At 39.8% G+C, this 16,949-nt stretch overlaps 1 protein-coding gene across 1 annotated transcript in view; it reads left to right on the top strand.

Moving 5' to 3' along the window:
* Positions 1 to 16,949, top strand: part of ANTXRL (ANTXR like) — a 43,021-nt gene that overhangs the window by 12,011 nt on the left and 14,061 nt on the right. The window contains exon 10 of the mRNA XM_017504714.2: positions 2,899 to 3,013. Coding sequence (XP_017360203.1) covers positions 2,899 to 3,013 — 115 coding nt within the window. The remainder of the gene's footprint in view (positions 1 to 2,898; positions 3,014 to 16,949) is intronic.

The following is a 16,949-nucleotide window of genomic DNA, read 5'->3' as shown; positions in this document are numbered from 1 at the left end:
GTCAACCCCAGGTGAGGATATGAATTGGCACTCCTCCCTGGAGGCAGCTGAGTTGAGGTGACAGGTGCCCTCTGCCCACCAGGTTGGCCCTCTGCCTCTGCCCATGTGACCCGCCAGTCGTAGCCCTGACCTATAAATTGTTCGTTGACTTGGGCAAAGCTGCCCCACACAGAGGGTGACAGTCACTGGAGGGAAAGGCCAAGGCAGGAGCCTTGAACCCCAATGCAACAGAATGAGCCTTCTCAGTAGGCTGCCACCGAGAGGCCAGGAGGGCTCCAGGGAGCCCAGGAAGGAGGTCAGGGAGGGAGGCATACAGCCCAGACTCTCCCGTTCAGCCCTGGGCCTCATATCCAACCTGGCAGAGGTCTCTGTTGGCCTCACTGCCCTAGGCCCGTCTTGAGCCCATCCCCCACACATGGCTGGAGGGTTTTAGCAGACACCTCCTCCTCCAGCCTGGCAGGTGTCTGAGGCTCTTAGGAGGGCCACTCCCTGCTCTGGGCCCTGTGTGCAGAGGTGGGTCCAGGTAGAGCGTAGGCACTCTGCAAGCCCTGCCTCAGCTTGAAGGGCTGTCCTTTGCAGCCCTGCTCAAAGGACTCCTCGTCCTGGAAGCCCCCCGGATGACCAGCCCCTCTGACTCCCTGCAGCCCAAGGGCTTGGTCTGTCCTTCCCATCAGCCACTTGTCACCCAGATTATACCATGTCTTCTAGTTGTCTATGTCTAAGGCATAATTTTCAAATCTATAGGTGAATGGAAAGGATTGCACAATGAACATAAACGCACCTACATCCACCACTGGGATTCTACAATGAATGTTTCCCCATGCGCCTTTGTCTCTGTCTCCCTTTCTCACTTTTGTTTTCTTTTTCTATTTTTTTTTTGGAGTTTCATTTTTATTGCCCAGGCTGTAGTGCAGTGGTGCAATCTTGGCTCACTGCATCCTCGGACTCCTGGGTTCAAGCAATTCTCCTGCCTCAGCCTCCCAAATAGCTGGGATTACAGGCATCCACCACCAGGCCGGGCTAATTTTTCATACTTTTAGTAGAGACAGAGTTTAACCATGTTGGAAAAGCTGGTCTCAAACTCCTGACCTCAGGTGACCCACCTGCCTCAACCTCCCAAAGTGTTGGGATGACAGGCATGAGCCACTGCGCCCACCCCCTGCTTTTCATTCATCCACCTTGAGGCAAAAAAAAAAAAAAAAAAATGCTTGCCTGCAATACACAGTCCAAACACAGCGCAGAATGTAGTCTGCAATTACCCCATCCGTGGAGCTTTGGGACAGCCCTCAGCCCTGCTCAGGGTGGCTGAGTTGGGCTGACCAAGGGGTGCAGGCCACAGGCATACACTGAGCCCAGTGTCTGGATGGCCAGGGCTTTGTGGAAGCCTGAGTGGGGAAGACACTGCGCGTATAGCCTGGCAGCATCAGATTTGGAAGGAGCTGCTGTCAGCCTTAGTGGTAGGAGAGGACCTCAAGCTTGTCCTGAGGGGCCCAGGTCTGGTTGTTCAGAACAGGGCACCAAGCTGGCCATTCCTGCTCTCTCTCTCACAGCCTCAGTGCCTCCACCAGGCCCAGGCTCTTCCTAGGATAGCATAGTGTCTATCAGCTGGATGTCCATAAGGGCTGGGCTGGCATCTTGAACAGGTGAATCAGTCCAGGCCCAGCCAGCTGATAACATCAGTCAGCTTCAGGGGCCTTGGAGTGAGGCGGGCCTGGGAGCTCCTCATCTGAGGAGGGCAGTTCCCTAGGTCCCACCCAGGAACTGACATGGAGAAACACAAAAGCACTGAGGCCTGCATTTCCCATTCTCCAAAAAAGCTAGAAATCTGGGTATTTAGGGGAAACATTTAGGCTTGTAACTGTGGGTTCCCATTTTTGAAAATACTTGAAAGCCTAAGGAAGCATGTCGGCAGGCCAGCTTCAGCCACAGCCCGCCTTGAGGGCACGGCGCTGCAGGGAGGCAGGAAGCAGGGTTCAGAGGAAGCTTTCCTTGGGTGCATGGACCAGGGCAGCCTAGGCATCCGCAGGGATTGGAATGAGCAGGCCTGGGCCAGGAGGCAGCAGGGAGGCCAATGCCCTTGGCAGCTGCAGGCCTGTGGGAACCCCGGCTGGCTCCTGGGGCCAGCCCCACCTGCCCTGTGTCCGCTGTGGTCTTTGGCTCAGGGCAGGAGCCACACTGGTGGAGGACACACTCCCTGAGCCTCAGGGTGGGTGCCCGTGGTCCTTGGCGGGTCAGGAAGAACAGGAGATGAGGAGTCACCTGTAGGTCTCTGGAATCGCAGCTAACACTGGGCTTCTGTAATGGATTCCCCTGAGCAGGGTCCTAGGTGCCTGACCTGCCCCACCCAAGTCCTGGCCCTATCCCTGCCCCTGTGGGTGTCCTGCCTGCCACAGGCACACAGAAAGATGGGGAGGAGAGACCCTGAGTGTTCAGCAGCCCTGAAGGGAGCATCCAGGCCTGGGTGCCCAGCTCCGGCAAGAGACAGGGTGTCTTCAGGCAGCCTTGTGGCTCCACTTACACCTCACATCAGGGAAAGCTGGCTGAGTGCACGGCCTGCACCCCTGGGGCCTGAGGGAGCACCGCAGATTTCAGGGAAGGAACAGCATGCTGAGCCTGCCCTGTGCAGGGGCCAAGGCCTTTCCTGAGCTTGTTGGTTCAGGGATGATGGGGACAGAGCCCTTGAGTACTCAAGGCCCAGTCACCTCCTCCTGGACCCTCAGTGACACCGGATGAAGATTTGACTTGGTAGACACACAGATGTTGGTTCAGACACAGCTCCTTCCTTTCAGGAGCCTCTGCTAATTCAGTTTTGGGGGAGGATCTCCAGGAACAGGGAGGTCAGAGGGGAGGCAGCCCCCCACTCTTCCTCACTCAGATTTTTGAATGCTTTCCTTGCAGAACCGTATGAAGTGCTTATTCATGGAAATGGCTTTCAGAATCTAAAGAAACCAAAAGAAGTTATTTGCAGATTTATCTTCACCCAAAGCAAAGTCGTTGGTGAGTTGTCTCCTTGGTGCCTCTGAGTCATGTACTTCCCACGCAATGCCACCTTTCCCCACAGCCAGGCAAGCCTCCCAGCCCTTGCTGACCACTCCCTGTAGATGCTGTGGAGCTAGAGGCCATGAGGACAAGTGGAAGGAGGCACTGGGAAGCCCGGCCACCCCTCCCTTCATCTGCCAAGTGGAGAAATAACAAATCTGCCTGTGCCCCAAGAGCATCTCAGATCAGGGATTCCCCCTCAGTAAGGCTGGGTTTAAGACTGGGTCTGCACTCACAGCGCATCTGCCCACCTTGACCTCAGTTTCCCCTTTCCTTGAGACCTCAGGACCCAAAGCCTACTAGTCCACTCCTGGGAAATGGTGGCAGCCATTGATTTTGGAAAGTTTGTCAAATATCAAAGGTTTAAAACACTCAATATCGCAGGTCTTTGTAAAATAAGTCATTCATTTGTCAAAAGTGATAACTCAAGGATTTTTTTAAAAAAAGGTGAAAACCTTTCTTCTTTGCACAAGAAGACTTAATTTTCTAAACAAGAAGCCCTAATAAAAACAGCATGAAGTCAGTTAAATTTTTCTAAATTTTATAAACAACCTAGAAAATTTAAATCTTGTCTGTAACATATAACTTTCATTGTCCTTTTAAAACCTTATTAAGGAATCAGTTAATGCTTTAAGAAAACCTTATTAATCTGATCCAGGGGCCCATATGCTGGTCTTGCATCAGTGTGCCTTTGACACTAATAATTAATTTGTAGAAAATCTGAGCTTATTTTAGCTCTTAACATTGGCCCTTACAATATCACATGCCCACCTCCTCTGCAATAGTCCCTGGGCTTTAAGGAGTTGAATAGCTTTAATTTCTTGCCCTGCATCTCCAGATTGCAGTTTATTTTTATTGGCATCTTCTACCTGGCCTGAAGATGAGGCTTTAATTGTTGTTAGTGTTTAAGATTTAACAGGACTTGGTGTCCTTTTAGACCCAGGAATCAAAGCCGCATAACTTAATGTCACGACGACTTTAAAAGCATACAAAGAAAGATGCACGATGTAATAACTTTAATTTAAAAATGTTTTTAATCTGTTTTTTTCCTAAGCAAACCAAAACTTATCATAATGGCATAGGAATTGTTCTAATAAATCATCAAATCTGTTAGGCCAATTACCAAAAGGCAAAAGAAAAGAGCCTCTGTACTGCACAGAATATTATGTTGGAAGAAAGCATTTCCTTTAGATCATTAAAAAAATATTATTAGCATCAGGTCACAACAAACAGAACTTTGAGGAAAAAAAACTTAATACAAGCTGAAAATGAGTTGAATGAAAGTGTTACTATTTTTCACCCTTTAAAAGGGGAGAGAAAACCAAAAACAGCGTCATGTCATAAAAGTTGAACTTTGGGGTAAAAAAATATATAATCTCTTATAATTTATTAAGAGTAAACCAACCCCTTGAGAAAATTTTATTGTTCTAGCCAATTATTTAGTATGTAAGTGTTTTTCTTTAACATCAAGCCCAATCTCTAGAAAGGCCAATTTCCTTTTAATTATAGACAACTTGATCATATAAAAAAATTTTTTAAATAAATCCTCTTATTGTGACTTACACATACCATTTATGACATACTTGGGCTTTCTGGTTTGTCCTGAATATCTCTCCTTCTTAAACTATGAGTCATTTTATTCTAGGATTAAATTTACAATACAAGATTCTTTCTCATGTAAAATTAAAATTTCAATTGCCAAAAAAAAACCTCTTTATTTTCATAACTTTCTCTACATCTCTCTTTTTTCCTGGTTCTTTTAACCTTGTTTTGTAAATAACCTTTAAATAAAGTTTCAATTAGACAAAAATTATTCACTTTTTAATAAAGGACACATATTTATTGAAAGAATGTTTCCCTACAATATATTTTAATTGTAAAATATTCAAATAATGAAATACCTATCATTTAATTTAGTATAACTTTAGTTGATAAATTATAATGAGTTTAGCTATAAGTGTTTATCCCATTACATTTACCCAATTATTTTAATCATTTACCTAGCTTATTTATGAAAATTGTGACAGTTAATCATTTAAAGTTTTGAAACCTCCATTGCTAAATTATAACCTAGACAGTGAAAAAGATCTGACCTAACTGATTCCATCTTGCTTCTAACCTCCAAGCTTTCCTTGTCCATTTCTGGGCAACAGGGAGGAACTCAGATTAAAGAACTTACTTTAGCAGTATTTTCCCAAAACAAGCCTTACTGCCTGTGGACTAGACTACCTAAAGCCACAAGATTAGAAGTTTTGGTAATCTCACTATATTCAAGATGTAGCTATTTTCATTAAACCAACATCAATGTCTTATTTATTGAATTACAGAAGCAAAGATCATTCTCTTTTGGGCTGGGTTTATAGCTTTGTAACCCCTACGTCAAATTTTGACACCTTATAGTATTTGTCAGGGATAAGTACAAAATTGTTTGATTAATAAATGTAAACAAAAATGTATGCTGGAAATTTTTAAGCCATTTCTTATATTACTTTACAAATAATTTTAAAGCTACCTTATTTTTTTGAAGATTTTACTTAAGTTACAGAAACTTTAAAAAGGATTTGACTAGTCTTTTATTTTTTCCTGATAAAGTATTTGATTCAAGCACTTTTATTTTCTTAAGCCAATTAATTAGAACTCTTTTATATATTTTGAGTAGTGAAATCTTGTATACATGACTTATAGATACATAGGTGTGTTAGGCATGTCGATAGAAATACATCTTATAGATTCATAAAGAATTTTCTTTTACTATCTTAGACTTTCAAGTTCTTGATAACCTGTTTCACTACCTTAGGCAGTTGTCCGCTAAACGGCCTTAAATTTGTACATTAAAGGAAACAACTCGGGTGAAAATCAAATAGCAAAATTTACATCATAAGATATGGAGAGAAAAAAGTCGGGTGTGCTAGAGGGAAATTAAATGGATTTAATTGCCAATTAAACATAAAATTATAGAAATTATAAAGGCCTTTTAAATATATGCACACACATACACACACACACAAAGATCCTATAGCTTTTACTTCAGAACTTTAGCCATGAGATAAATACAAATTCACTGGAAAAAAAAACTGTTGGATTCAAACAGTGGTTTTTATCTTAGTAGAAAAATAACAGCAGATTTAAAGCAGGCAGAAAAGTAAATAGAGAAAAGGAGAACTTAGAAACTCTATAGTTTGCAGATCAACCTTAGGGCTCTTTCTTCTTAGTGTAAATATGCCCAAAAAGATATTACTTCCATTTTACATAAACTCAGGCAAGTAGAGGTGCCATAAAACCTATGGAGTGCTCAAATGGAAGTCATTCTTCTTGTTTCTTCTCATTCTTAGATTATTTGTTTCCCAGTTTTTTCTTAAAAGGAGGAACTGAGCTGTGGCCTAGAGATTTTGTGTGGTGAATTGGTGCATGCTGCTTGTGGGCAGGACTCTACATTGTGTCACCGCTGAGTCATTTATACCCTCTTACATGTCTCAGTTTACATATATATATGTTTATATAACCTCTGCTCAAAATGCCGGGTGATCAGCCCTTATATGTGTTTCCTAGATGAGCCTTTTGTAAATTGATTTTTGCTGGAGATTTCTCTGTATGGCCACTGCACATCACCAGTGGTCAACCCCAGATACTCCCACAAGGTCCCTGGTCACCCAGGGCGCCTTTCAACTGAGAGAAGCAAAATGCCCTTTCTCTTTGGAGCTGAGAAAACTCAGTCTCTCATTTACCTATGAAAACAACAGTTCAGTTCCGCATGGAAATGCACACAGAGAAACTGAATTAAGATTAATTTTGGGAGAAAAAGCAATAGAGAAGAGCCTTTAGAATGTATCTCCAAACTAGAATGAGGATCCTCCACAACTTCCTAGGAGAAAAACAAAAAACAACATCCAAGAACACTTCCTGTAAACAGTACTTACCTGCACTTAACTTTATAGCTCTCATCTACCATCACACGTGCCAAAGTCAAATCCTCTCACAGTACTAGATTATCCCTGGTACCCTCAAAGCCAAAGAGGTCAGGTCATGCAATGCAGGGAAACAGAACTTTAGACCTAAGAAAAATCTGCCCATGACTCTTGGAAACTCCCCATAGAAAACACAACACTGCAAAAGGGGTGATTGGCACTTTTGTTCTGAATTCTCTAAAGAGGTTTACGTCATCAGAAGCGCTCTCTAGATTTTTTGGTACGGCAGAGAATAAAGAGGGAAGGAGATTCAGGATGGAGGAAAAGTAAGCAAAAGAACATTTGTTTTGTTAATACAGGAAGCGAACACAGAAGCCAAGTGCATAGTTTTTTCAGGGTTTTTTTCCTCTTTTGCAGCTGGAATTTTAGCCAAATTAAAAAGGCTTTGTTATCTACAATTTGAAATTCTCACTCGAATTTGACCAAGTCAGGTAGAGTTAGTCAAATCTGATGGGAGAAAGACTGGAACAAACAACAACAAAAAACACCAACAATATGATCACTGAGTGCTCTAATGGTAAGGGAGAAATTCAGACCAGATGGCTGTTAAACTTTAGCCAAGACAAAGCCACAATTCAGCTACTTACTTTGGGGCGGGTCTCAGGCTGAAAACTACTCTCTACCATCCTAGAAGCAAGAAAAAACTTGAACTCATCTTCTTGCTGAGAGCAAACTCAAGCTCCATAAGAGAATTACCTGCCTTCCATCATCATGGAAGCAGGAACTCTTGCCTTCCTGTTGGAAGCAAGTAGAACTCCAAAAAAAGAGGGGGAACTTGTACAGCAAAATAAACTTTAGATGTACACCAAATTCGAGGAGATCAGGGATTCTATGAGGGGAATGTTCCCACACCTCAGCAAATTGTCCTATTGGTTTGAGCTTTAAAGTTAGTTCATGCTGGTACCAAGCACCAATAGGAGATCTGTCAAAGGTCAGGGGGTACCTTCACTCAGAATCTCTCTGTGGTTGCCAAAAGTGTGAACCTCAAATATCTGAGACAGGTCTCAGTTAATGCAGAAAGTTTATTTTGCCAAGGTTGAGGATGTGCACCCATGAGACAGCCTGAGTCAGGAGGTCCTGACAACATATTCCCAAGGTTGTCAGAGCCCAGAGACCAGTTTGGTTTTATACGTTTTAGGGAGGCATGAGATATCAGTCAACATATGTAAGATGAACATTGGTTCAATTGGAAAAGACAGGACAACTCAAAGTAGGGAGGGGGCTTCCAGGTTATAGGTAGATAAGAGACAAATGGTTGCATTCTTTTGAGTTTCTGATTAGCTTCTCCAAATAAGGCAATCAGATACGCATTTAACTCTGAGCAGAGGGATGATTTTGAATAGAATGGGAGGCAGGTTTGCCCTAAGCAGTTCCCAGCTTGAATTTTCCCCTTAGCTCAGTGATTTGGGGGCCCCAAGATTTATTTTCCTTTCACATCTCAAAGTGCTGGGCTAGCATTGTTCTGTTACAAGCTGTACTTCTGCAAAAGTGTAACCAGTAACAGATAAAAAGTTTTAAAATGGGAAATACAGTTTGCATAATATTAATAGTTCTGAGCTCTGAACCTAGGCTTAAAGACAACCAATTGAATGAATCACATGAACATAGGGAATGAGGTGAGATCGTCTTTAACCATGTAGCCTGTTTTTTTTTATTTTGTATATATTGGTATCAACTTTCCCAGAGGAATTTATCCAGGTATGGCATGTAGTATTAGCAATGGTACAGACATTTTCTTATTTAACCAATGTATACCAAAGGATCTCTTAAGTCAGCTTCTGTCAAGTTACAAGCAAAAGGCACTAATTATGAAATTTCAGTTACTTCATTACCTTGCCAAGTGAGGAAGGTAGCATTAAGGAGTGTAAGACTCTCATTATACTATGGAGTCTTGCTTCAATATCTTGAAGAACGCTGTCTATAGTGTGCAAAGGTCAACTCCTCATCCTGATTTGCAGTTTACTTCAAAAACATGTTTCTCCATAACATAATTTTTATGTATTTTAATATATCCAAATATATTTAGTCTTCCTATAAAATTTAAGAAACCAAGAACCACCATACATTTATGTTAAGCAATTTGTTTCATTTTAAAATCTTATTTGGAAATAATCCAGACATTTAATCAGTATTATTAATTAAATGTATTAGACTCATCGCCTGAGAAACCTGAATACTCATCCAGGTGACCTTAGGGCAAGCTTGTATAACCCCCTTACTATAGCAGCTAATACTTTCTTAAAAGAGCCACCTCCTGACTAGAGGGCCACCAACCCAAGCCATTACAGCAACTCATAACAGAATGACCCTTCTCCAAGAAAGTAGAAAACAATAGCTAATTCCACCACCTGTAATATCCTGGCTAATCAGAGGTCCTGAGTCTGTCCACATGACAACTTCACTGCTAGCATAACTAGCATTCGAGAAAACCAGCACGCTAATCAAAACTGCAACCAAGCACCCTCAAAGAGTCCACCTTACTCCCCTGCTATCTCCACTGGAGCAGGTGCTGGGAGATCTGAAGATGGATCACATCACAGGACTCTGCAGACACTCTCTGGTACCAGCCTGGAGTCTGGTAACCTCACTGGATGGCTAGACCAGAAGAGCAATAACAATCACTGCAGTCTGTCTCTCAGAAAACTCCATCTCTGGGGGAAGGCAGAGAGCACCATATCAAGGGAACACCCCACGAGACAAAAGAATCTGAACAGCAGCCTTAAGCCCCAGATCTCTCCTCTGACATAGTGTAGCCAAATGAGAAGGAACTAGAAAAAACAATTCTGGTAATATGACAAAACAGAGTTCTTTAACAACCCCAAGAGATCACACTGCATCACCTGCAATGGATCCAAACCAATAAGAATTATCTGAAGTGCCAGAAAAGAATTCAGAAGTTTTATTATTAAGCTATTCAAGGAGGCACCAGAGAAGGTGAAAACCAACTTAAAGAAATTTAAAATGTATATAGGATATGGACCCAAAAAAAGAAAAAAAACTCCACAGAAATAGGTAGCATAAATAAAAAACAATCACAACTTCTAGAAATGAAAGACACACTTAGAGAAGTGCAAAATACACTGGAAAGTTTCACAACAGAATCCCACAAGCAGAAGAAAGAACTTCAGAGCTCAAAGACAAGACTTTTGAATTGACCCAATTTTAAAAAGACAAAGAAAAAGAATTAAAAAAAAAAAAAAAAGAACAAAGCCTCCAAGAAGTTTGGGATTATGTTAAGTGACCAAACCTAAGAATAATTGCTGTTACTGAGGAAGAAGAGAAATCTAAAAGTTTTCAAAATTTGTTTGAGAGTCACGGAGGAAAGCTTCCCTGGCCTTGCTAGAGATACAGATATCCAAATGCAAGAATCTGAAAGAATGTCTGGAAAATTAATTGCAAAACTATCATCACATAAGCACATAGTCATCAGGTTAGCTTAAGTTGAGATAAAAGAAAAATTTTTGAGAGCTATGAGGCAAAGGCATAAGGTAACCTATAAGAGAAAACTTAAAAGATACAGAACGGCAGAATGGATAAGGATTCACAAAACAAGTATCTGTTTTGTGATACTTGTCAAGAGACTTACTTAACACATAAGGACTCACATTAACTTGAGGTAAAGAGGTGGAAAAGATATTCCACACAAATGGGCAACAAAAGTGAGCAGGAATAGCTATTGTTATATCAGACAAAACAGACAAAGTAACAACAGTTTAAAAAGACAAAGATGGACAATTATATAATGATAAAAGGACTAGTCCAACAGGAAAATACCACAATCCTAAATATATGTGCACCTAACACTGGAGCTCCCAAATTTATAAAACAATTACTACTAGACCTAAGAAATGGGATAGATGGCAACACGATAGTGTTGGAGGACTTCAATACTCCCGACAGCACTAGACAGGTTATCAAGACAGAAGGTCAACAAAGAAACATTGACTTAAACTATACCTTAGAACAAATGGACTTAACAGATATTTACAGAACATTTTACCCAACAATTGCAGAATATACATTCTATTCACCAGCACATGGAATATTCCTCAAGATAGGCCAAATCATCATATATTAGGCCACAAAACAAGTTTCAATAAATTTAAGAAAATTCTAATTGTATCAAGTACTCTCTTAGATCACAGTGGAATAATATTGGAATTCAACTTCAAAAGGAACCCTCAAAACCATGCAAATACAAGGAAATTAAATAATCAACTCCTGAATGATTTTTGGGTCAACAATGAAACTAAGATGAAATTTAAAAATTCTTTGAACTGAACAATAATAGTGACACAACCTATTAAAACCTCTGTGATACAGCAAAAGCAGTGCTAAGAAAAAAGGTTATAGTATTAAATGCCCACAACAAAAAGTCTGAAAGAACACAAATAGACAATATAAGGTCACACCTCAAGGAACCAGAGAAACAAGAACAGACCAAATGCAAACACAGCAGAAGAAAGAAAATAACAAAGATCAGAGCAGAACCAAATGAAACCACAACAAAAAATTACAAAAGATAAATGAAACAAAAATCTTGTTCTTTGAAAAGGAACAAAATTGATAGACCTTTAGTTAAATTAATGGGGAAGAAAAAAACATAAGAGAGAAGACCCAAATAAGCTCAAAATGAAATGGGAGATATTACAACCAATACCACAGAAACAGAAAATGATTCAAGGCTACTATGAACACCCTTATGTGAACAAACTAGAAAACCTAGAGGAGATGAATAAATTCCTGGAAAAATACAGTCCCCCTAGATAAAACCAGGAAGAACTAGAAACTCTGAATAGACCAATAACAAGCAGTGAAGTTGAAACAGTAATTTAAAAATTGCCAACAAAAAAGTCTAGGACCAGATGGATTCACAGCTGAATTCTATCAGAAATTCAAAGAAGGATTGGTATCAATTCTATTAAAACTGTTCCAAAAGACAGAGAAAGAGGGAATCATCCCTAAATAATTCTATGAATCCCCTATCACCCTAATACCAAAACCAGAAAAGGACATAACAAAAAGAGAAAACTACAGACAATATCTCTGATGAACATAGATGCAATAATCCTCAACAAAATACTAGCTAATTGAATCCAACAGCATATCAAAAAGATAAACCACCAGAATCGAGTGGGTTTCATACCAGGGATGCAAGGATAGTTTAATATACCCTAGTCAATAAATGTGATACACCATATGAACAGAATTAAAAACAGCAATCACATAATCATCTCCATAGACACAGAAAAAGCACATAACAAAATCCAGCATCCATTTATGATGCATTTCTTCATATGTTTGTTGGCCATTTGTATATCTTCTTTTAAGAATGCCTATGCTCAACATCACTAATTATCAGAGAAATGCAAATCAAAACCACAATGCAATACTATGTTACTCCTGCAACAATGGCCATAATTTAAAAAATCAAAAAATAATAGATCTTGGCATGGATGTGGCAAAAAGAAAACACTTTTACACTGCTGGTGGGAATGTAAACTTGTACAACCATTATGGAAAACAGTATGGAGAATCCCTAAAGAACTAAAAGTAAACCTACCACTTGGCCCAGCAATCCCACTATTGGATATCTACCCAAAGGAAAAGAAGTCATTTTATTAAAAAAAGACACTAGCACACGCATGTTTATGGCAGCACAATTTGCAAATTCAAAAGTTTGTAACCAGCCCAAATACCCATCAATCGGTGAGTGAATAAAGAAAAGGTAGTATATATATAAATACACTACATATATATATATATATATATATATACACACACACACGCTATATACATATATATATATACACACACACACTATATATATATATATATTACACATACACACACACACACACACACACACACATACACCATGAAATACTACTCAGTCATAAAAAGTAACAAAATAAAGGTATTCACAGCAACCTGGATAGAGCTGGAGATCATTATTCTAAGTGAAGTAACTCAGGAATGTAAACTCAAACATCGGATGTTCTCACTTATAAGTGAGAGCTAAGCTATGAGGATGCAAAGGCATAAGAATAATATAGTGGACTTTGGGGGCTTGAGGGGAAGGGTGAAAGGTGGGTGAGGGTTAAAAGACTACCCATTGGGTACAGTGTTCAGTATTTGGGTGATGGGTGCACCAAAATCTCAGAAGTTATCATTAAATAACTTATGCATGTAACAAAACACCACCAGTTCCCCAAAAACTACTGAAATAAAAAAATAAAAAATTAGCAACCACTGAGCATCTTAGTTCCCTTTCCTTTCCCATTTTAAAATGTATACCCTGCTGTGAATTTCAATAAATGAGCTAACTGTGAAATAAATAAGAAAATTTAACATAACATAATCTTAAGATCTTAAATCACATGAAAAGTTTATTTATAAATGTTTACCCCATTTACATTTGCCTCATTTATTTTTAATAATTTACCTAGATTACCTATGAACATTGAGATAGTAGACAGAGCTAGAACCTTTTCAAATTATTTTTCTGTCAACCATTTTTATACCCTGTAAATATCAGGTGTTCACCTAATTAAGAACCTTATAGTTAAATATTGGGTATTTTGCTGATAACTGAAAAGATACAGCTGTTTTCATTAAATCAAAAATATTAAGTTAGTCTTACTTACCAAAAGAATGCCCAAAGATCATTCTATTTTAGGCTGAGTTTGTAGTTTTATAACCTTTGTGCCAAACCCTGACATCATAGAGTATTTAGCAAACATAAAACTGACCAGTAAACCCAGGCAAAAATGTATGGGGACAATTTTGAGAACATTTTTATCTTACCAAAAATGTTTAAACCAGATTATTTATTAAAGATTTACTTAAGTAATGTGGACTCAAGAGCATTGGGGCTAATTACCGTATATTTTATATGAGCACCCATTTATTTAAGTCAATCTAAACAGAATTCCTTAAGGGATTTCTGGTTGACTATGTCAACCAGATTTTACCATGTAGACACAACATGACACTTGTACGTATGTGTAAACACACCTAAATATATATATAGACAAACACAAAGATTTTATAGCTTACATTTTAGAATGTTAGTCATAAGACAATGAAACATACAAACTAACCAGTTAATAAAAACCTGTTGTGACCAGACATGGTGGCTCACGCCTATAATCCCAGCACTCTGGGAGGCCAAGGTGGGCAGATCTCTTGAGTTCAGGAGTTTGAGACCACACTGGCAACATGACAAAACCTCATCTCTACCAAAAATACAAAAAAACTAGCTGGGCATGGTAGTGCAGGCCTGTGTTCCCAGCTGCTCGGGAAGCTGAGATGGGAGGATCACTCAAGCTTGGGAAGCGGAGGTTGCAGTGAGCCAAGATCATGCCACTGCACTCCAGGCTCGGTGACAGAGTGAGACCCCAACTCACAAATAAATAATCTAATTAATTTAATTAAAATAAATTTTGAAAACATAAAAAATAAAAGCCTATTGAATAAAAATTATATTTCTGACAAAATTGGTAACTGTTAACATGGCGAAACTTTATTTGCTCCTATCAGTAGTGTAATGAGGGCTACTGATAAAAATTTTGAGTAAAACTTTTTATAGCAGTTTGATTTTTAACAACTCCTTTTACCCTTTTTTTAATTTTTTCTGGTTTGAATGAACTTAGAGTTAAATTTTCAATGTTTACAATCTCCAAGTAGCCCTGACTGTATCTTTTGTTTGACAGTCTGTTTTTTTGAAGGGGAAGGAAAGCATCATAGCAGTTTTATAGTATTGGATTTTCCTTTTCTTTTTTGTCTGGTTTTTTTTTTCATCCCTGTCAGACAGAGCAAAAATTTTATACCAGACTGAGATATATTATTGCTCTGAGTTCAAGATTTCGACCCGTTTAATCTGACAGCCTAACTTTTGGAAACATTTACCTAGTCCTTTCTTTAGACTATTCATGTTTTAATTAACTGCTCCATCACTCTAATTGTTAGTTAGACAAACCTAAATTTACATTTCCAAAAAACGTCTAGGTTGTTGGTTACCCTGGAGCGTTTGTAATTTGAAAAGCCATTACTTTGAAAACCCTTTAACACTTTTTAAAAAAATCTTGGCAGGAATATCATAAGCAGTGAACTTATCTCAATACCGGGAGAAAAGTCTGAAGATCTGAAGCATATAGAATAAAACAGAGATAGAAACAGAACATAGAAGATTCTACATGTTAACTCTATATTGGCAGAGTTTTTTAGAGAGTTTGACTAATGACTATTTAGCTCTGAACTTTCCTTGATGGACTTTGCCCATCAGTTTTAAAATGTGCCAGAAATGGGCTATAATATGTAGTTGGCTGGAATCCCAGAAAATCTGAAATGCCTTAATGCTTGAGAATCCCATGGCTTTTCTTTTTAATCTCTCCAGAGCAAAGAAAATCCTGCAAATCTCCTGTCAGGAAAGGTCAGGAGTTTGGACAGGTGCTTTGGACAGAGGCGACTGCCCTAGCGGCTTTTAGTTAGCCATCCTGCATCCATGCTTTAGAATGATGATTTTTACAAGCACAGATTTTCATAAACAAGCAAGAGAAAAGAGCCAAATCAATTACAGACACACAGAACCAAACCGAAATCAGTGTTGGCAGAGATTTTACCCCAGATGTGCAGATCAAACAAAATATTTAATTAGGCAAGCAGAACTAAAAGTGAATTTGCCAGAAAAGACATGCCTCACAAACAAACGTAACTCATGCAGAAACAAGGTGCTCAAATCAGAAAAACACTTGTCGTTATACCAAAAAGAATTTACAGGAAAAGACAAAGAATTGTTATCATCTCAGGAGGGATGTAAGGTCTTTGGCTTACGGTGGCCTTATCCAAATCAGATGCTGAATAAGTGAAGAGCTTCTACTCAAAAGCAGAAGGCTCAGCCTGAATGAAGACTCTCCAGGGCAGAAAGGCAAGTCACAGAAGCAGAGAGCTCTGAGGGCTCCAGCGAGGACTGCACGCCAGTTCCAAGAATCACTGATTTCTTCCAATAGCGGTCCTACTCCAGGTCCTAGTTCCGCAAACAACACAGTTGCTCTCTAAAAGAAAACAGTATTTATTCAGGAACAGTGCCCTGCGCTGGGAATACGTGTGTCATAGTAATGTGCATAGTCAGGGAGGTAAAAGAAGACCAAGGCTTTGAAAGGAGAAATGAAGCTTAAAGAATTGTTTTGAGCCATTACCCTTGCCTAAAAATATTAATAACAGGGTGACACTGCCCAAGGCTGGACAGGCAGTTCTGGCACAAGTTGCTGTGGAAGTCTATTTTGCATTGTTTGCAGTGGCTTTAGTGGAAGATTATGGTTTTAGCAAGGTCCTTTCTGATAGTTTTTGTTATCAGGAATATGGGATAAAACCCTCTCTTTGTAGCCTTTCTCAGTCCTATTGTCCTGGATTTTTTTTTTTTTTTTTTTAACACAAGTGACTCCATTTTAGTTCTGACAATTTTCCTGTAAGGATGGAGAGCTAGAGAGAAGCATGATGGAAGAGCTTGCCCAGGGCCATAGATTTCACGTTGGAAGACAGGAGAGCAGACTCAGGAGATCTGCCTGCCCTACCAGGGCCTTCTGCCCCACTGTGATGGCAGCTCTTGTGGAAGGGGGTACCCAGCCTACCTCCATGAGGTGAACTCATCTGCCTTCTCTGTGGGCCTGTGGGTGCACTGGCTTCCCACCCTGGAGGTTCCCAGTCTACCCCTCCATACATAGGCCAGCATCGACGTGTCATAGCAGGAAGCCCATGCCACAGCTTTGGGCACCTGTGTAGATGGCCATTCTGCTCCTGGTTGATGGCTGGTCCAGTAGTAGACAAGAAGCTTTTTTTTTTTTTTTTTTTTTTTTTCAATTGAGAATAACCTTGAAACCTGTTTTCACTATTAGGAAAATATCTCCGGAAAATGTCCCTGGAGTGTGGGCCACCACTGAACAC

Source organism: Cebus imitator, unplaced genomic scaffold, assembly GCF_001604975.1.
Source record: "Cebus imitator isolate Cc_AM_T3 unplaced genomic scaffold, Cebus_imitator-1.0 Scaffold326, whole genome shotgun sequence".
NCBI lineage: Eukaryota > Metazoa > Chordata > Mammalia > Primates > Cebidae > Cebus > Cebus imitator.
Note: the sequence above shows the minus strand (reverse complement) of the source record. Positions and strands in the feature narration are given on the sequence as shown.